Source organism: Brachycentrus maculatus, unplaced genomic scaffold (assembly GCF_059751285.1).
Source record: "Brachycentrus maculatus isolate JH-2025_06_01 unplaced genomic scaffold, ASM5975128v1 h1tg000122l, whole genome shotgun sequence".
Taxonomy (NCBI): Eukaryota; Metazoa; Arthropoda; class Insecta; order Trichoptera; family Brachycentridae; genus Brachycentrus; species Brachycentrus maculatus.
Genome location: NW_028280875.1, coordinates 951,809 through 974,944, shown reverse-complemented (window position 1 = coordinate 974,944; position 23,136 = coordinate 951,809). Strand labels below are relative to the sequence as shown.

Here is a 23,136-nt window from a genome sequence, read left to right as displayed (position 1 = left end):
TTGCCAATTATGGAGAAGGATACTACTGTTGTATGCCTAAGGAATTAGGAGAAGGAAAAGTAGATAGGAATGTGCGAATGAATAGCAGCGATGGTTAGGGCGCTCGGGGTCGCACACATGTACTCGTAAGTCGACCGTATATCATGTTAAGGCCTTACTCACAATAATATAATCAGTTGGCGTCTGGCTGCGCTGAGAGCCGGACATCAGTTATCGCCGTTTTTTTTAAATATACTTATATATTGGATTTTCTTTTTTTTCTTAGAATATTTATGGAAAAAGAATTTTTATCATTTTCAAACTCCTTTCCTTTCAATAACTTTCTTTTCTTTTCAAAATCATGTTTTTATTCGAAGATAAAACTTGAATACAAAAACGGTGTTATAAGAAAAAAAAATCGATTGCGTCAAATGTTTAAAGGTTTAAAGAAAATTAAGTTTCGATTGAATACTGGGCCTTCATATCCGTGACTTTAGTTCGTAACGCGAGTGTTGTAGCAGAATTGCAAATCTAGAATTCAAAAGTGCCCCCAGTTAGATGCGGTGCGAGTAAAAAAGGATCGACATTACGATGTTATTTAACATCATGATAGATCACTCAAGATAAATATGGTTACTTGAAGGCCACAATTGATTTACTTAATTTAAACTTCCTGTGATGACTTGACGCTGATTGGTCAATAAAATCGTAACTCCTAACGCATTACTTTGTCACTTTCTACTACTTTGTTTTTTACTCTTGATGCTTAGAATTAATTATTTATTCATATTCTCCAATAAATCCCTTTTTTATAATGTGCTCATTTTAACATGATGATAATTACGAGGGCCGACCCAGTTTCCCAAAAGTAACAATAAAAAGTAAATTTTACACACATAATTAAATGAATTTTTTTTTAATTTACACACTTATGTACCATGTTATGAGCCGAAAAATGAAAATTTCTTGAGGTGATTTGCCTAGCAGGAAGCAGAATTTAATGTTTGCGCGCTGTTCCATTTGTTTACGTCAAAATTTCGCCGAAACGTAAAAATCGGGAGACTAAAAACGTCAAAAAAACTTCCAAACATTTCCGTTTTAACCATTTTTTTTTATTTTTCGGCTCATAATATGGTACATAAGTGTGTAAATTTAAAAAAAAAATCATTTAATTAAGTGTGTAAAATTTACTTTTTATTGTTACTTTTGGGTCGGCCCTCGTATATGGACAAAAATAAGCATATTTGATTATCATTTTATGATTAAATATGCCTGACATGTTTCACACTCGTGTACATTATACCTACTTATTATGTTTTTAAATATTGTTTTACTCATTTACTCGGTAAATATCACTATATTTAAAAAGTGGTATTTACCAAGTAAACTGTGAATTAAAAATGGATAGATATTACCTCAAAATGATTGCCAAATCAATCAATGAAATTGTTTTTACTCTTTTTGACAGTGTTTTTAAGATTTTATTCATTGACGCATATAAAATCTGTTAATTTCTTATATTATTATTTGTTTAGTAGATTGTAACATTATTAATTTTTTTACAACATTTTATTTTACCAATACATGTAATTTATTTACATTATCATAAAAAAATATCACAAATCCATATTATACTCTCTCAAATACAAATAAGCCTCATGAGGCCCTTCTAAAATTCCTGTAAAATAAATACATATAAAATATATTGCTTATATTTGTAATTACCTACTAAAATTCAAACACACTAGAGATTATTTTATATTTTTAAAATCTCGACATAGATAAAGAAAAATATGAAAGTCTGGGTATTTACAGGACTTATGACCGTCATAGGCTGGTTCACTATTTACCCGTGATTTAGAACCACACTAGTCAAATTTCAGGTAAATACCCAGACTTCTATATTCTTCTTCATCTTTGTTGAGATGTCAAACCGTAAGAATAACTCTTAGGAGAGAAAAAAGAAAAAAAACTCATGTGAAGAAACCCAGATTAATGAACAAGGATTTGGTCACAGCCTAAAATGTTGTGAAGATTTTTCACGCTTTTCAATTGTCCAAAATCACGCCGCTTCTCAGCAGTGGTAGGCAGAGAGAATAGAACGCTTCACCACTCTGTCTTTGCAAACATTCTTCGACTCTTCCACGTGCATGCATTGCCGCACACATAACCGACTATTATTACGACTCCTAACCTCATCACTTTCAAATATTCGGCATACTGGATCATGCCAACTTTTTCTCGGTCTTCCTCTACTCCTTTTTCTTTGTCTACGTCTTTATCAATCTTTCCATCCCTAGTAATAGAGGATATTAAGAAAGGTGTGTTGAGATGTTTTGGACATGACAATTAGGTATGTCAAATACTCGAAAGCGGCCGGGTCAGGAGTCGTAATAATCGTCGGGTATGTATGAGGAGATGCATGAATGTAGAAGAGGCAAAGCATGTTTGCAAAGACAGAGTGGTGTGGCGTTCGATTCTCTCTGCCTACCCCTGCGGAGAAGCGGCGTGATGGTTAGTTAGTTAGTCAGTGTTTATAAATGTTATGTATGCTTCAAACGCCTGTATATTAAAATAATTTAGCGTATTTATTTCGTTCACAATTTATGGGCGGCTTTTTGGTTACAATGGTATTATTGCCATTATCGGCTTGTATTGCGTCGTGTTTACCCAGTACAGCTGTTTGCCGAGCGCTAATTCAGAGTCGTCGCCTGTAGGGGTACTACATACCCGGACCGAACAACAGATAAGGTTTTCTGGGAAGCCAGTGGCCGCGCGCAGCCCTGCTCCCTTATGCAGAGACGGTGTTGGGCGAATCGCGCAGTGACTGGCCGGGCGGCGGATATCCTTCATTAGTAGGTGCGGATGTCGCGGTAATAGCAATGGCCAGTTGGTGCCACAGATCAGGGGTTAGAGTAGGAATCAAACGTGTCAGGCTAAAAGGACAAAACATCAACACATATTTAATTATTGGGTAATATATCCAAAATTAAACAAGGTTTATTGGATTGAATTCTACATTTATTTATGTATATGTTAATACGCGTTGAAATGTTAATTTAAGACTTAAAAAGACGAAACGCGTCTCGTATGAACATATACATAAATAAATGTAGAATTCAATCCAATAAACCTTGTTTAACTTTGGATATATTACCCAACAATTCAATATGGAATTCTACCAACTGTCTGCAGTTACAATACAAATTTAATTATTATTTTTTGACATCTCATCAAAGATGAAGAAGAATATGGAATTCTGGGCATTTACGGGGCTGACGACCGTCATAGGCTGGTTTAAGTGATTACTTAACACGCGTGTAACATTCACCAATTCTACCCATTATTGACAACCAAGTTTTTCTAGATGTCTCTAGTGAAGTTCTAGTGATTCAAGAACAAGGTGTCTAAATTGGTTCATATATATAGAACTTCCAAGAATTTGAGTAGTGTGGTTGTCAATAATGGGCACAATTGGTGAATTTTACACTTAGTGATCACTTAAACCGTCAACCCCGTAAATGCCCAGACTTCCATATTCTTCTTCATCTTTGATGAGATGTCAAAAAATAATATGAAAAATATTTATGTTTTAAATATAGAATCAAATCACATAAAGAAGGCAGTAAGAGGAATGGTGGCCTGTTAGCCAGTTACTGACCGAGGCCAGTTACTATACGGTGTACCCTAACTAATTATTATACATGCAGTCTCTCCTAAAAGTGCTAAGTACCGTTATCGTAGTAAACTGAGCGCTGTGTTGCCCTTTTGTCGCTTAGAATACCTTGTAATAAGTAACTTGTTGCGTTCAGGTAAAAATTAGGTAGCTCTTTCTATGTACTTATCCGCATGCGATGGTGTATAGAGCACTGCATCAGATAACTCTGCGTTATCTCGTCAAGAAAACTGCGATATCTATTGATAAGTTGAGATAATCTAAAAATATTTTCATCCAATTTTGATTTATTGTAGAAACAAATACACACATTGTATTTACTTTTCTTCTAAGCCTTATCCGGACTCAATGGTGCATAGGGCACTCCAGCGTATGGGAGCAGTGTTGTTATCTTGATCGTTAAATACACGAAGGAAAGGTGATCAGCCCTGCGCTTCCGGTACCAGTCGAGTGTCTTATTTCTAGTTCCATCCCAACTTGTCATCTTTGTAGACTGTTTACCTATAGAAAACTTTAATGGCTTCAATTAATTTATTAAAATAGTACAATTTTAACATATCTATTCTACAATACATATTCTTTTTGCATAAATAAAAGTCTGTCTTTTGGATTTTTCGTCTCTGTTCAGATATCAAGGTCAAGTGGAGCGAATGGACAGCGAGAGAATGACTATATTGTATATGTAACGAAAATAATGTATATGTAGCGAACGTGAGCAGAACAGCAAAACATAAAGAACGAGGACGGCCGGAAAAGACTTGGCACGATCAGATCAATCAGAACCTAAAATTTGCATGACTAGATGTATGGATGTGAAGGAAGCTAGGAGTGTATGTCAGGGCAGAAGAGTGTGGCGTTTCATCTTCTGCCTACCCTGCGGTGAAACGGGGTGATGGTAGTAGTAATGTCATCTCTGTATTACTTACGCCATAGAAAAAGAAATAGGTAAAAATGAGATATGAATAAAGACGCTAATATGAAGCGATACAGTCATGGTTAACACTGTCAACTTGACACTTACTCGCATACCCCAATCTACGACCAAACATGTCGCTCACTCCTTTCAACAACGTCATATATCAAAAGACTTGATTTTTCAGGAGGTCCCTTTTAACTAACTAACTAACTTAGGTTAGGTAGGCAGAGAGAATAGAACGCCACACCACTCTGTCTTTGCAAACATTCTTCGCCTCTTCCACGTTAATGCATCTCCTCATACATACCCGCCGATTATTACGACTTCTAACCTGACCTCTTTCAAGTATTTGGCATACCTGATCGCGCCATGTTTTTTCGGTCTTCCTCTGATCATTTTTCCAATTACATTCGCCTCATAAATTTGTTTACCGTTCTTTCCTCATTCGTTCTACATGACCAAATCATCTAAACACACCTTTCTTTCCTTTCTTGGTGAAGTTCGTTTTTAATGTTTAAAAATGTAATAAAATGTATTAGAAATAAATATCAAGCCACTTATTGAACTCTTTACTGTGCAACAGATCTTTTAAGGTAAAACCTGAATGTTTATTCTCCATTTGAAAAAAATTTAGTAAATTTAAAAAGATAATTAAACAATACATTTTCTTCAAAATGCAAAAAAACAACACTTTCTGCCCTGTAGCGGGTAAATATTAAGTTCAAAATATGCCGCTTTTGCTGGGATATACATAGTTCATTTTCTTGGCATTCCAAAAACATGCACAGCTGAAAATTTACGATTTTTGATATATGGCGTTGTTGAAAGGAGTGAGCGATGTGTGGAATCTTCCTGGATCATATTTTCGGACCTTATAGTGTTTTTATCGCGCGACAAAATAACAAAATATGTCTTAATTTTCGAGATAACGAGATATTTTCCGCTACTGATAATACAATCTTATCTACTCTTCTCTCTTATCTTACCGAATTTCTACAATAAATCGCATTCGATATTTACACACACCATTTTGTATTTTAAATGCTATTCAAATCCACACGATCTTTTGATGTATTCTTCTTCTTCTCTATCCCTTATCCACACCCAATAGTGCATAAGGCACTCGGCTGTCCAAACCTAAAACACAGTAAGGGAGTTTTTTTTGGAGTATCTACGTTTTTTTGCATTTTTGGGCTACGTAGAATCTACTTAATCCAATAATGCAAAAAATCGTACTACAAAAAAATGTCCCTTACTGTGTTTTGAGTTTGGACAGCCGCACTGCATCGTATTGACGCAGTGTCATCTTGATCGTTACTTACATAAAGGCAAGGTGATCACTTCTGCGCTTCAGGGACCATTCCAGTGTAATATTAAATGAATACTATAGTGTAATATCACTTATATTTTTTTCACCCCCCCCCCCTGGGAATCGAACCCGGGACCTGCAGCGCGGTAGTAATCGCGCTAACCATTACACTACGGAGGCGGACAAATATCCATAAATCCTGATTAATATGTACTTATGTATATTTTTTAAAACATCAGTGGGTGATGCAAAGATGGCTGCCATTGAAAAAAATAAGGGAATTGGAATTATAATTTTAAAATGTCACTAATTGATCTTCGGGTGGTACAAAGGTAGCTGCATCGGAAAAAATTAGGGAATTTTGATGTCGCTAATTGACTTTTGGGTAGTATAATTTTACTATACAGTTTTATATGGGAAGAATAAAAAAGAGTGATAAATCGTTCTTATTGATATTTGATAAAATATTTTATCAAATAAATATCATTGATATTTTTATTATACAGTTTTATTTGGGAAAAAAATTAAAATAATTATCGTTCTTATTTCTATTTAAAAAAAAAATTTGCATAGTTTTATGTGATAAGAATTAAAAAATATATATGAATATGTCGTTTTTATTGATATTAAAAAAAATGATATACAGAATTACAAATTATAAATAGACTCGTTCTGACAGAATATGGGAAAAATTAAACAAAAATATCGTTCTTATCGATATTTAAAAATTCAAACCTTTACGCCGGGTGACGTCACCCGGCGAGTGACCAATTAGGAGCGCCAAAGAAAAGAACAGCTGACTGCCGACTCCTTCTTTTCCTCGATTCATCAAATTTGTAATCTTAGTTCTGGTCCGGCGTTCGGCTGCGAGGCGCGCGCCGCGTCATTCTGCATTTGTGTTTACTAAACTGCGCCGGTGAATCATTCGCGAACGACGCGCGGCATTTCGGCCGAGTGATACATACGAGAGTATAAAATAGATTACAATTCCCCCGCAATTCCTGGATTACAACTTTCGCGATCTTTTCGCCGAGAAAATAATCCACAAACAAAATGGCAACTACTACATCACACACACTTGTGCGGCGATCGGCGCGAAGTGAGGTTATCTAGTGTCAAATTGTTGCAAAATTGTGTAAAACATGACAAAACAGTGTATTAAGCGGAGCTGTGTTTAGTTTTTTTACGTGTTTCAATATCATAACGGTTTATTTCGTGTTTTAAAAGGGTGTACACACTAGCTGTCATGTCCGATCCGGACTCGGGCTAAAGTTACGGACAGCAAAACAAATAAGTAAAAAGGTATATACTAGTTTACTATATAATAGTTTTGTTCACATACCTGTTGCATTTATTTTTTTACTCTGAGCATTTATATTGTTTGTCTAATTTTAGTGCGTTTCCCCGCGCACGTGTACCTTAGTTAGCTTGACCGCATCCGGTGATTTTACCGAGTAGAGTCCTCACTCACCATTATTTTCACAAGTAACTCTTTATTATTTTTAATTTATGACAGAATTTATCGCTTTCAAATTACAAAATCGTTTGCACTTGCGCGTAATAGTGATTTCTGTATCAGGTCGTTAGGAATGTGTTATCACAAATACATGATTTGTAAATAGTGACATCTATGTTGACGTCAAATAAGCGTCCGTGACGCGAACCATTATTATTATTATGAATATTAATTTTGCAATATTTTATCAAATATTTTTTTTACATTTTTTTTCTGCTTATCACCCAATTCGTTAATTGTTTTGACTTAAATAATTATTATAATTTTTTTTCTGGCCTTAATTTTTACTTAGTTTGATTGCTATAATTTTTACATAAATTGAGTCAAGGGAACACAATCAACAACCATAATATTAAATTCGGTGTTTTTAATGTCCTTAATATCTGAGAAAAACCAATTTATGAGGTGAATGTGGTTGGTGATAGAAGCCGAGGAAGACCGAGAAAAATTTGGCATGAACGAGTATTTCAAATACTTGATCGGGAATCGGAATAATCGGCGGGCTTATATGAAGAGATGCATGAGTGTGGAAGAGGCGAAGATTGTTTGAAAAGACAGATTAGTGTGGCGTTCTATTCTCTCTGCATATTCTCTTTTGTTTGCTTTTTTTCGTTTGAGAAATGTCACATTGACAGGGTCAGCTGTGAAATAGACGTCATTTCGTAAAATTTACACAGATGTCATTGCAATGCCGTCCAAAGGTGCAATCTTTCTTCTAACCCTTATTTACACCCAATGGTGCGTAGGACACTGCGTTGTATAAAAGAGCTGTTATCGTCAAAAACACGAAGGAAAGATGATGTTCTGATTCTGAGTGAAAATTACTAAAATTTGTTTTGATCCTCCTGGGATCGAACCCTAGGCACGGTAGCATAACGCGCTAACTATCACACCATGGAGGCGGACTATGCTAACTTTAACACGTAGAAATTCTTCTTTTTTATAATATTTATACATCATGTACGATCTATCCATTTTTAATTTAAAATTTACTTGGTAAATACCACTACTTGTTCAAATCTATTGTGACACGTGTTTCGATGCATTACGCATCGAAAATGATGCGGAATGCATCGAAATACGTGTCGTAATAGATTTTAAGAAATAGTGGTATTATAACACTATTCTTATCATTCATCGTTCACTTTGTGTAATACCACTTTGAAAAAACACTATTTCGTGACTACCGGTCTGACATTGATAAAAAAGAGAGAAAGAAGACAAAAGTTAACAATGGTTATTACATGCAAAATATAATACATAGTGGTATTTACCAAGTAAAACTTGAATTAAATATTTTTGTTGTTGTTTAAATTAATTTCCTTGTAAGGAGAAAAGAAATAGGCGATAAGTAAATGGTGTATTGAATGGAAGCGTTCATAATATTTTTATTTACTTAAAATGTAGCACCATTAGCCGACATTATCGCACGTGGGGTCGCGGAGGTCACTATTCGACTATTTTATGTACATACCTACCTACATTATAGTTTCTACGCACCGAGTATTGTATTGGTGACTGGACTGATGTTCTACTGTCTTATCTAGTACATATTATTGTAGTAGATATGGCAGTAATGAAACGAGCATTCCTGGAATGTGAGGTACAAATTAGACAATGTTTTGTACACTTCACTATACAGGTTTTTCACTTCAAATTTTACGTTTAACAACCAATTTGGACGCCTTACAGATCAAATTAGACGTTTCATAACAAAATTCAATTTTTAAAAACTATTCAAAGTCCGCCTCCGTAGTGTTATGGTCAGCACGCTCGGCTACCGTATTGGAAGTCCCGGGTTCGATTCCCAAGGAGGGTAAAATAAACTTAAGTGATTTTTTCATTGTTATATTTATTCAATGTTACCCTGGACTGGTACCTGAAGCGGAGGGCTGATCACCTTTCTTTCATTGTAAACGATCAAGATAACACTGCGTTTATATGACGCAGTGCCCTATGCACCATTGGGGTGCGGATAAGGGTTTTATTATTATTTATTTATATTCAAAGTACTGTAGTACTCGTGATTCAAAGTATGTAGTTTTGAAAATGTTGTAGAAAACTTTTCTTTGATTTTGCGCCCTTGAGATAGTATTTTTTTCAGCGCTATATAAACTATCCAAATTTAATCTTTATAAAATAAAACAACTTTGTTTTAACCACTTTTTATTGGTACACTTTATCCAACCGGTTTCGACAAGAACCTATGAAATAAAATAAACAAACCTATAAAGTTTATAAAATGTGCCACAAAGTATCGAAAAACATTCAAGATATATCCAAATTTATTTTATTATTATCTTCTATTCCTTATTTTATTTAAATATGTCAGTTTAACAGTGTGTTTTGTTATTAACGCAAATAATTTTTATTCATTTAACTTTTTTAATACCTGATTAATATAATAATAATAATAAAACCCTTATCCGCACCCCAATGGTGCATAGGGCACTGCTTCATATAAACACAGTGTCAACTTGATCGTTTACACGTGAAGAAAAGGTGATCAGCCCTCCACTTCAGGTACCAGTCCAGGGTAATATTGAATAAATATTACAGTGAAAAAATCACTTATATTTATTTGACTCCCCCTGGGAATCGAACCCGTGACCTCCAGAATGGTAGCCGAGCGTGCTGACCATTACACTACAGAGGCGGACATGTATAATATAATATAAGATGAAAATATAATATGTATATTGTTTTACTCGCTGAATATGTCAAACGAATGCGACACTTGCGCTTAAAATTGCGAAAATGGGTTTGCGATTTTTTTAATTTCCTTATGTTGGCTTTAATAATCTATTGTGACACGTGTTTCGATGCATTCCGCGTCATTAAACACCGTCGTATTTACCGAGTAAAACTAAAATTCTAAATAATCGTTTACAAGTTTTATAGAATGGACCCAATAGCACGTTTAAAGTAAAAGCGATAAAACTTAGCGATAAAAGCAGTCTGTAATATTTCATTTTAAAGAAAAAAATCCTCAAAGTGAAATGTTTTGCCTTTAATACAATGTTAGCACTACTATTTTAATTTATGCATTAATTTTTAAGTCAAACATAGATGTTTTGAGTCTACTAAGTTGTATCTTATTAACAAACCCAGTCTGATGATGTCGGTAACGACGAAACCCGGTCGCTGGTCAAATAAAAAAGTGGAAAAGCTAAAAATATTGGTTTTAATCTAATAATAAATTAACAAAAACACATTAAAAATTAAGATTTTTTGAGTCTACTAAGATGTGTTTTATTAAAAAACAAATAAATATTAATCTTGTGACAATTGTTTTGCCTAGTTATGGCATTTTCAAACGAATGTGAAGATTAAATGGACTGACGGTCCTTATTACTACTATTTTTAACTATTTTCCCTTTCTTATTTTTTTCTAGCGCATTTAAATATGTATGTACCTATAAATCACTTTACCGACTGGTGTTGATGTATTCCGTGACTAATTTGTTATTCGGACAATGCGTCAGTACTTCGGAAGATGTCATAAAATGAGTCCTACGAATGGTTTTTGCGAGAAAAGCATACCTGGAAAATAAACAAGTACGGCTGTCCAAACTCAAAACACAGTAAGGGACATTTTTTGTAGTAGGTTTTTTTTTAATTTTCGGACTAAGTAGATTCTACTTAATCTAAAAATGCAAAAAAACGTACTGCGAAAAAATGTCCCTTACTGTTTTTTTAAGTTTGGACAGCCGAGTAACCATAGCTGCAAATACAAACCGCTCGTGTACAGATTGCAATAATTAAATAAACAAACTGGTACTTGGGATTCACGCTTTGCATTTTCACTGCGCAAGTACTTAATTGAAAAAGTTTTTTTTAAAAACTCGAAGGTATTGCCAGGGGGTTGACCTGAAAGTTCCCGATTTGTCAACAAACTTAATATTGCTTCCAGATTCTAGAGAAAAGAATGACCCAATTTCTACTTTCCCGTTTGACAATAAGGTGTAAATAAAGGCAAGATCTTCGTATAATTTTCCCCCTCGAAATTCGTTATTTTTTTATACTTTGATACTAAGAATTGTTATGAGAGATCTATATTTGTATACCGTAGAACGGGGCTACTTGAACTTTGATGTGTTTGTTACTTGAGCCCAGTACAAAAAAAATTATTTAGATTGCTGTATCGATCGAAGTATCGTGACCATAAGTGTCACCTGTCAGGAAAACAATTGATCATGTCGATACGTTCATTATTGTAGACCAAATACAGATTTTTTTCATCATAAATAAAAAAAATCGTCAATTTTCAGTTGTGCATGTTTTCAGAATGCCCAGAAAATGTACTATATCCCAGCAAAAGAGGCATATTTTTAACTTAATATTTACCCGCTACAGGACAGAAAGTGTTCATTTTTTATTTATTTAATATAGTTACATTTTTAAGTACAATATAATTCATTTTCTAAATATATATACATATGGCAAACTTTAAGTTTTAGATTCGCTGTGCCTCTCCAAAAAAGAGACTGAGCTCTTTGTTTTTGCATTTTAAAGAAAAGGTATTGTTTAATATTTATTTTAAATATACTAAATATTTTTCAAATGGAGAAAAAACTTTCATGTTTTACCTAAAAAGATCTGTTGCACAGTAAAAAGTTCAGTAAGTGGCTTGATATTTATTTTCAATACATTGTAATATATTTTTAAACTTTCAAATCGTTCTCCTAAAAAATCAAGTTTTTTGATTTATGACGTTGTTGAAAGGAGTGAACGATATGTTTTTTTTTCAAACATTTCAAACGAAAGGTGTGATGAGATGGTTTGGACATGTGGAAAGGATAAGTGCGGAAGGAACGGTAAAACAAATTTATGAAGCGAATTTTGTTAGAAAAAGGAGCAGAGGAAGACCGAAGAAAATTTGGCATGATCAAGAACGTATTATTTTTTGACGTCTATCAAAGATGAAGAAGAATATGGAAGTCTGGGCATTTACGGGGCTGACGACCGTCATAGGCTGGTTTAAGTGATCACTTAACACACGTGTAACATTCACCAATTCTACCCATCTGGATTATTTCCAATTATAAGGAGTTATTTTTCATATTATTTTTTGACATCTCATCAAAGATGAATAAGAATATGGAAGTCTGGGCATTTTCTAGATGTCTCTGGTGAAGTTCTAGTGATTCAAGAACAAGGTTTCTTAATTGGTTCATATATAATATATAGAACTTCTAAGAATTAGAGAAGTGTGGTTGTCAATAATGGGTAGAATTAGTGAATGTTACAACGTTCACCGATTCTACCATTATTTTGATGTGTTGATTGATTTGTTTTGTTTTGTTTTTCAGCGTGGAGCGAGATAGTCTGCGCGAGAGGCAGCGGCAAGCCCGCGCGCAGATGACCTCGCAGGGAAGTGAACCCCAGGAGGCCCGCCCGGTGTTCACGCCGCCGGTCAGGGTGAGTAAACCACTAAGCCACGGCTCCTCGAGCTCAGACTCCCCGAAACGGCCAACAGAATGACAGCAATATCTTCAATATTATTAATATTGAAAGTATTTACTTTGCGTTTAGTCATTTTTACTTTTTACCAAGTGTTCCTCGGTTTTCCTCTACTTCTATCACAAATAACATTCGCCTCATAAACGAATTACGTCAAACGTTACCTGGGTTTAAAGAAATTGCAGGCTATTGATTATCCCGCCTTAAATAAAGCTGATATTACCATCTTTAACTACCACCGTCAAAGTGACTCTAGTCTAGCTACGGCTTATGCAACACCGCTTATCATGACCCTTCTTTTTCTTCAACTTTTAAGTTTTTTTTTAAATAAGTTTTAAAGTCTATTTCTACTTGTGAGTGGGTTTACTAATGTTTAAAGTTACTATATTTTCAAGTTACGTCCGCCTCCGTAGTGTAATGGTCAGCACGCTCGGCTACCGTTCTGGAGGTCCCGGGTTCGATTCCCAAGGGGGGTAAAATAAATATAAGTGATTTTTTCACTGTAATATTTATTCAGTATTACCATGGACTGGTACCTGAAGCGGAGGGCTGATCACCTTTCCTTCGTGTGTAAACGATTAAGGTAACACTGCGTTAATATGACACAGTGCCTTATGAACCATTGGGGTGCGGATAAGGGTTTAAAAAAAATATTTTCAAGTAATTTATGAGTGAAAATTTCTAGGCAAAAACACTCGGTATCACGATACTTATCGATATTGTAGCCTTAATTATTCATAATTTTAATCGTGCATTGTTTATCGTTGTCATATCAATCGAATATGCATTCTGTTTAAGATTTCATTTAATCTGAAGCAAAATTGTTAGGATGATGCACCTTACATCAGATTTGCTGTTTCATTGTGATCGCAGTTTACGATCGTCGCATTCCCGTTGCGCAACGGCGGTCCGTCAGTTAAACGGTAATCCCGCCCGATCCGGTCGGCAATATTGCATTCCTTACATTCTGGGATTAAGTCTAAGCGAAGTTTACCGCCTTGGTGCTTCTTGGGGCAAACCCCGGAGCGGCAGTTAAACCGCCCGCCGAGCGGACGAGGGGTGGCGTGTTAGCGGTGATATACGACATGTGGGATTCGAGCGATTTTAAAGGCTTCCTGCGCATTATTCAGGTCATTCGGGCAAATTTAACCCCTTTCTTGCCGTGCAGACCTAACGTAATCAATATCTATGGTATATACTATAAACGGGGTTGATAATATATTCAAATTTTGTATTTTTTTTTACTTATAACGCATGTGATGAATATTTTAGGCATAATGAAAAAAAATATGAAAAAAATCCGTTTGTCCGCGTCCGTGTTGTAATGGTCACCACGCTCGGCCTCCGTACTGGAGGTCCCGGACTCGATTCCCAGGGGTGTCAAATAAATATAAGTGATGTTTTCACTCCAATATTTATTCAATGTTACACAGGTCTGTACCCAAAACGGAGGGCTGATCACTTTTTCTTCAGGTGTTCGTTGATATATATGATGCAGTGCCCTATGCACCATTGGGTGCGGATAAGGGTTAGAAGAGAACGATATACATATTTTAAATGGGGCTGATTATATATTAAAAATTCGTATTATTTACTAATAACGCATGTGATGAATATTTTAGGCATGATGTGAAATTAATGAAAAAAAACTATAGACGTTTTATTATTAACACGTTACGAGTTTATTAACACGTTCTATTCGTTGAACACGACTCCCGTGTCCATACAAATATTGCAACCAAGTACAATAGAAATGTGGTGTATAGCGCCCCTGAGGTAGTATTTTACGAAAATGGCGGTATATAAACTATCCAAATTTAACATTATTATTTTTAATCACCACGCGTTGAACACGGGAGTCGTGTTGAATAAATATAAGTTTTTATGTATGAAATTTTATTATACTCAGTGAACGTCTAGTAAACACGACTAGTTTCCAGAACTACAGATGTTCTCATCAACAGGGGAGAATTTTATTTACAAAAGTTTTGTATTTTCACCTGTTATTGAGAACGTCTGTAGTTCTCGACACCAGTCGTGTTTACATTCATAAACTCAAAAAAAGTGTCCTTATTCAAGTGTATAATTTTTTTTTTCCACATAGTTAACGCCAAAACAATAAAATAATATATAGGGCTAGATAGAAAATTGGAAATATCATAAAGTTTTTTTAGATTTTCACTTATTGAAAGCAAAACGAATTGGTTTTTATCGATGTGAAGTACACGAGAGGAGAGCATTGGCAACTTGAGAATGATTGATGTGGTGGAATGGTGGTAGGATGGGGGTAAGGATAAATTTATTTCACTTTTGTTCCTATTTTCTTTACAACATCACACATTTAAGATTTTCATTTTTAATTTGGGTTTATACCAGTTTACATACTTTTAATAATTGAACTGAACGAGGAATAATTGAAAAGATTAGGAAGAGTTCTTAATGGTGGTATGGACATGTGGAGCGAATGGATAACTAGAGAATGACTAAGAAAATATATGTGGCGAATGTGAGAGGGAAAACAGAACGAGGACGACCGAAAAAGACTTGGCACGATCAGATCAATCAGAACCTAAAATCTGGCGGTGTTAAAAGTCTGCGTAATCGGAGGGCATGTATGACTAGATGTATGGGTGTGAAGGAGGCGATTAGTGTATGTCAGGACAGAGGAGTGTGGCGTTCTAACCTCTCTGCCTACCCCTGCGGGAAATCGGCGTGATGGTAGTAGTAGTAGTAGTACATACTTTTAATACTCATATCTTTAATTGTGTTTATTTCTTTAAATGATCTCTAAAATCAAAGTTCACAGTCCGCTTCCGTAGTGTAATGGTTATCGCCTTAGCAACCGTGCTGGAGGCCCCGGGTTTAATTCCCAGGGGAGTCAATAAATATTATAATTTTTATTAGTCAATAAATATTATAATTTTTATTATAATATTTATTCAACGTAACTTTAGACTGGTACATGAAACGCAAGATTGATCACCTCGCCTTTATGTAAGTAACGATCCAGATAACACTGATTTGTTGTGATGCAGTGCCTTATGCTCAATTGGGTGCAGATAAGGGTTAGATAGATAGAGAGAGAGAGAGAGGAGGAAAGGGTTATCATATTTCTGATTATATTTAAGAAGTTAAGTTTTTTTTACTATATATAAATCAATAAGCAATTTATCCTTCTGTTCGATTCATATAAAAACTAACCAAATCCACTCTTCGTAGGTATAGGTAGGTACTATTGTATACCAAAAAAAAATAACTTGCTAAGGATTTAAATGCACAATTGTATGTACTTGGTTTCTCATATCTGCGTCCGAGAGAAAGTGTTATTAATAGAAAGTATTTATTCTTGTTTTGTATATGTTGAGAAGTTATGAAATACACGCGAAATACATTTAAAATTTCCTAAAATTGTCGATTCATGGGTCGCGTTCGCGTTACACAGAAGGATCGAAATACTTGAAATTATTAGAAAATTATTAAAGATAAAAAGCCAGACTCTAATTGAAACGTCAAGTGAATGCTTTATTTCAAATTACACTCGTTTTTCAAGACTCGAGGCTTGGCATTCTTCGTTCATAGCGAATTTATCAAATCGGAAAATGAAAAGAAAATCACTATTTACTTAATGTGAGTATGTGAACACACAGGGTGGCACATGACAAGGGGGGTAAAAAATGTCCCAAAAGTTATGAAGAAAATTGCTACTTTTTTGCAAAAATGTTAGTAATATTAAACAAAACTTGACTGACCTGACGAAGAGACGGGTACGTCTCGAAACCAGTAGACAACAAAATCTAAGGTTAACTACTGTTACTAACATTTTTGTAAAAAAAATATTAAAGTAAAAATGACTAACGACAAAGTAAATGCTTTAAATATTTATAATATTGAGAATAAGAAAATTGTCCTTAGAGTGTTTTTTTTATTTATTTATTTTTACTTTAAATATTTAACACAGATTTTTTGAGACCCCGAAAGGCAATCGCGAAAGTTCAAATTCAGAACGCGACCGGCCGCGCTAGTGGCTAGACGTCTTTCCGCACACATTTTTTTTAGAATGTGTGTCGGAATTAGAATATTTTTTATAATATACATGTATTTAAAAAATGTTTTTTTTTTCCATTTTTTAACTCCTTATCTTTCTTCCGAAAGTGTTATTACTCTTTTCCTTTCAAAACCGTATATTTATTTCAAAGATTTTTTGTTTTCATTACAAAAACGGCATTTTAAGCAGAACATAATATTTATGCCAAATAAATGTTACCCGGGTTTAAAGAAAATTATGTTGTTATTTATCCTATATTGGCCCTTAAAAGCTTTAATTTCAAATAAATTACAAATTAAAACCACATTTGGTGGATTCAACTCTTCTTTTATAATTGAAATTCTACTTTTCAATTACTTAGAAATCGAGAGAAAAAGTTTATTTTCATAGTGACAAATTTTCCGCCGCACCCTGTTTGTCTCACGGGTTCATTTCTAGTCGTTTCTAGTAACGTGTAGCCGCTTCTCTCTCCCCAGCCCACCCAATGTGGAGTTTGGAGTGGGAGTGTATTTCCCAGGCTGGGGAGCGATTTACTACAAAATATTGTCTACCATTATTGAGACAATGAGAAAGCCTTACTCCGATCGTCTGAAGGACCTGGATGACTTTCAAACTTATGCGAGGGTTGGCTGAAAAAAATTACGAGCCGGTCATCATATATTGTTGTAACGGATAAGTTTCCCGGAGTTGAGAATCTTTTAGAATTATCCGTACTTTTTTTTATATTTTTGATAGCAATGTGTAAATTGGTAATGTTTAGCTGCCTCCGTGTTTAAATATTTATAACTAAAAAATCTTCTTCTTTCTCGGTCCATTCCCACTTATCGTTTTTGTAGGCTGTTCGGGGCAGCTCTCCTCGTCCTCAAGTTGTTGGCCCTTCTATCGTCACCTAGGTCATACCTTCGAATCATGTTATCTTTCTGTAGCATCCACGATTTTTGGTCTTCCTCGAGATGTCTTTCGAGGAAGATCCATGCTGAACAAGTTTTTTATTTATAATTTATATTTTTTAATTAAAATTTAAATTATAAACAAAATGCTTGTTTTTTACCACTTAAGTATTATATTGTTACCACTAGTTTTGGAAATTACAGATGCTTCCATCTTTCGGTTTATGTTTCCATATTTAATCGATTCAGTTTATATTCAAACCCGTAGATGGAGCATCCATAGTTTCCGAAAGTAGTCGTTACAATGTAATAATACTCAAGTGATAAAAAATAAGAGTTTAATTTAAAATTTAATCATGTCTTTCCACAAAGTGAATGTCGAAAAAATAATTAATTTAAAGAATATATATATGTTTAAAGGCATGTCAAAAACATTGACGGATTACTCCAAGGTTTAAACGCAACCGGTAAAATGTTATCGGAAAGTTGTCGTTCATAAAACATCGAAAACAACCGTAGATTAAAATTTTGCAATATCACCAAATTATTATTAGAGGTATAGCAAAGGTCCCAAAGATCTCCCTCAAATGAGTTGAAATTGCATCCTTCTCGGTGAGTGCCAAGGGCTCATGGGCGAGCGTTTTATGCTAATCCTGAATTTCTTGGCTCGCTTTGTCACGATGAATGAGACTTGGATCTATAAACCAGTCCGAAAGGCAATCTAAATAGTGGCATAGTGGCTCGCTGGCTCTAGAGAAAGTGGGGCCAATTTTGTCAGCTAAAAGAGTGATGACATCAGTTTTTTGGGTTTTTAAGGTAGTTCGGGTTTTACCATGGTAGACTACTTAAATAAGGGCAAAATTATAAATAGAGAATTTTTTGCAATACGCCAATAGTGGAAAAATCGAGAAGCAACTCGAAATGCTGACTAAAGGAATCATCTTTCACCATGACAGCTAGCATAGCGACAGTTTCAATGACTGAACTGCATTACTTATAACCCTGGTGCGTTATATTTAGACCGACCTGCATGTCTTTTAAAATCTCAAACAACCAAAATATAAACAAAAAAATCGGTGGAAAGCAATGTCCCTAACAAAAGTGTAATGGCGTCCGTGACGAATTATTTTATAAAACTGAGATTATTGCTTTGAATGACCGTTAGGAACGGTGTATTCTGCTTCAAAGATAATAATTATATCAAAAATAATCAAACATCCTAACTTAAGTCTGATACCTGTTTTTTTTTCTCAGGATTACGAACTTTTCAGCCAACCCTCGTAACTAAGAGTTTCTCAAACTTTAACCCGGTCAAAACACTAACGGGCGATAAAGCGTTGAACGTGCTCTACATTTGGCGCGATTTAAATATGTATTTTGTGTGCAATTCAAATCAAATATCATTTGATTTCTTTATTTGTCCATTATCTGTACGCAATGGTGTATAGGGCACTGTATCATAAGTCATTATTACTCTTAGATGACGTGAACATAATGTAATTTCTATAATTAGTCCAAAAAAATTCCTAGTAAATGGCATTTTTTATGAAACTAGATCTAAAATTCAGATTTTTTTCTCCTTTTGCATCAATTTGGTAAAAAAAGGAAAATTGCTCGCTCATACATGAAATCTTAGAAGTACTCACAGATTTAAAAAATATTTTTTAAGAATGTTTTTATCTAGTGTGCCATTTCCTAAAATATATCCACTATATGATTTCTTTCGGAAAACAGTGAAACAAATTTCAAATTCTTCTAGTAATACGCTTTTCAATACGATTTAAGAAGAAAAAAAACACTTTAAATTAAAATAATAGAAAAATACGTAATTTATGTTGTTTTACAATATTATCATAATTGCTTTGTTAAGTTTTTTTGTGTTTTTTTTTACTTTAGACGAATGATTTCTCAAAGTTGTAATACATATTATAAAATTCTCGGCGTTTTTTTTTCTACCTTGAGTGTGTCGTACAAATTTTTATTGAAGCTTGTTTACGATCTTGATTTTTGTGTCTAAATACTTGTTCACAAATCTGGAACAAGTATTCAGACACAAAAGTTTGTTTTAATTTATTATTAAATATTTCCAATTGCATAAGTTATTTTTCAAATTATTACTAAGAAGAATATTGAAGTCTGGGCATTTACGGGGCTTACGACCGTCATAGGCTGGTTTAAGTGATCACTTTACACACGTGTAACATTCACCAATTCACCATGATTGACTACTCAAATATTTGGAACTTCTATATACATATATGGTTCAATTTTGAAATATACTGCTTGAATCGCAAGAATGTATGTGATTATAATCCAGGATTTGAACCTCACATACAAATAAAAGAGTTTCTGGTCAATAAAAAGATTCTTTCATCTCACCAATAGATTTCTAGTGAAATTCTAATGCTGAAAAAAATACTACATTCATTTAATTATTTTGAAGAAAAAAAGTAATTGTCGCGACCCTCGGGTTGAGAATGTGTTGTTTGTTTTTTGTTGTTCTAAAATACCCCCGAGTTAGCGGAATACAGCCACGCCTCTCAAACCTTTTCATGTCTTTATCCTTTTGAAAGCGGCTTTCTTCCAAGTCCGTAACTACCTACATTTAATTTTATTAAGACGTTCTGCTAAAAGGTGTCTCATTATTTTGCACCGTGAAAAAGTGTTCGTTAAAATAAAATACATAATTAAGTGGAAGACGACCCATTTTCAAAACAAAATATTGTTATTCAAAAATGCCTTATTTTATCTTCCCTATTATTAAAATACGATTCAAATTCGCTATATATTTCGTAATTAATACTTACTTTTCTCCAATTCAATCACAGTTATGCGCCCTTGAGGTAATATTTTACGAAAATGACGCCATATTAATTATCAAAAATTATTATTATTTTTATAATTATATTATTCAGTCAGTAGTGGAATCATAAACGCTCCCTATGTGGAGCATATGGAGTCCACAAACTGTCTCCAGGCTTTTCTGTCGGCTGCCAGCTCCCTTGCATCTTTCCAAGTCAGGTCCGCGTCTCGAGGTTCAGACTAGAGCTACCGACGAATTGTCAGCAGTGGTCATCCTGGCCGGCGCGAATCTTGTAAAACGGGCAAGCTTGATGGCGGCTCTCGGGAGGCATGCGGAGTACACGGCCAAGCCAACTGAATCGCCTTTTCTTGACGACAATTGTGACCAAGATTTGCAAAAAATTTAAATTCAGATAAAACAATAATTAATAATATACTGTTTCAAAATACGTCACCAATATTATCAATGTTTCCTTTTACAAAAAATGTTGTCCCTTAACCCCCCTACCTATATTTATTAACCTATATATACACCTAAATATATTTTTATTCGTTAGTTTTAATTTGTACCAGAAGATGAAAACAATTGTCGTTTTCGAAACTAGTCGTAAATAAAAATAAAACTCAATTCAGTGGATTATTCAAGTGTTTAATTTAATTAAAATAATCAAGATTTGCCGCGTCCTACGTCCTACGTCTCTTCATTCCTCACAAAGTCAAACCACCGCACGTCTAAAATTCTTCTAAAAAATAATTATAATGTCTTAAGTAAAATATAATCCTTTAAATGAATGCAATTGATTTATATATTTTGGTAGTTTTGTATTATCGGTAGTTAATTTTTTTTTATTTATTTCTTATTTTTCTAAGAAATTCATTTTATGCGGTGAATTTACCTTGTAAACCTTCTGACAAGCCTGTCTCGGGATTTAGTGGGGTCTTCTTTTGAAAGATTACTTTAAATAACTAAAAACGGTGCTAATTGTCAGTTTAGAGGGATATCTTGTGCGTTTGAGATGCGATTCTGGAGAAGAATGAAGCGAAATTTCTTCTCTTCTCCCTCTCACTCCTCATTACCAAAGGTTGTGACTCTTGTCGAAGTAATGACTCTTCACCGGTTGTCCCTTGACTGCAGTGCACGAAGCGAATTTAGCTGCACCCAAAATGTGACAAATTAAGAGATAAAATATTATATGTTTACCTTGCCACACTTTGACGAAATAATGACAGATTGGTATGGCGTTCTATTCTCTCTGCCCATCCCTGCGGGGTAGCGGTGTGATGATTAGTTAGTTGGTTAGGGAAATATAAACGGTATTAGTTGAAGAGGAAGGCTAAGAAAAGGGACGAAACCCCAGTTCAGTACTTAACCCGGAAATACACCAACTATCATGGAGTTTTGAACAGTTGGATTACGATCGTATTCGACGGCTGCATTTGACTGTAGTAAGATTATTGTATTACGGCAGCTTGCAGCAGTTGACCGCGGTTACTTCTAGCTGCCAGTCTATTCCCACACTTAGATTTCGAGATTACTATAGATTTCGTCTGAATTTAGGCACAAAAGCCTTATTGCAGCGACCACGACCTTATTCACGTATGCAAGCAAGTTACTACTATGGCATAAAATCATTACTGGTCCCTTAAAAAAATCTCAGGTAGATAAACAGTTACATTACAATGAGAAAAAATATATTTCGCTCACTCCTTTCAACAACGTCATATATCAATAATCGTCAATTTTCAGTTGTGCATGTTTTCGGAATGCCCAGAAAATGTGCCATATCCCAGCAAAAGCGGCACATTTTTAACTTAATATTTACCCGCTACAGGGCAGAAAGTGTTGTTTTTGCATTTTGAAGAAAAGGTATTGTTTAATTATTTTTTTAAAATACTTATTGTATTTTCAATACATTTCATCATATTTTTCAACTTTAAAAACGATCTCCAGAAAAATCAAGTTTTTTTTTTATATATGATGTTGAAAGGAATTAGCGATTTGTCATCTGCTCCACATACTGTTGATATAGATACAAGTGAAAAAAATGTGAGCTTGCATTTTAACAGAATAATACTAATGATGAAACAAATGTCGAATAACATTCGAGAAAAAAAATCAATAGACAGGTAAGGGTTAAAAATAATTAAAAACACGATCTGGTGACGTCACGGTATGTGCAGAAATATGTATATCGTAGCGTCACAAGTACGTCACAGGTAAATCGACCCAGAAAGTATTGCGTTTTTTTCCTTGTTCAATTTCTCGCCGAAGCGTATTTGGTCCAAAAGCAACCTCCCCAAGTATGCCAACGTTAGAGATCTAGATTAGCCCGGCGTGTTGTGTACCGAATGGCTGCCAAGTTCTAGTTTGCGACTAGATTACGTCATTAATATATTGTAACGTGTCCGTTAAATTTATATTAATTAGTGGTGAAACGATAACGATTAATCGTAATTTGTTTTTGTCCACGCAATTCAACGTGATTATATATTTTTTCGTAAGCGAACTGGACTTTTAGCAGAAATACGAGTATTTATTG

The 23,136-nt window shown here is 34.5% G+C and overlaps 1 protein-coding gene across 4 annotated transcripts in view; it reads left to right on the top strand.

Moving 5' to 3' along the window:
• The window catches only part of LOC148309488 (uncharacterized), a 179,632-nt gene that overhangs the window by 102,228 nt on the left and 54,268 nt on the right, over positions 1-23,136 (top strand). For 3 of the 4 annotated variants that reach the window (XM_088260002.1, XM_088260001.1, XM_088260000.1), the window contains one exon: positions 12,709-12,817. In XM_088260002.1, coding sequence (XP_088116128.1) covers positions 12,709-12,817 — 109 coding nt within the window. Of the gene's footprint in view, positions 1-6,724; positions 7,183-12,708; positions 12,818-23,136 lie in introns of those variants that run through there. The other variant, XM_088260003.1, reaches the window with a different exon arrangement.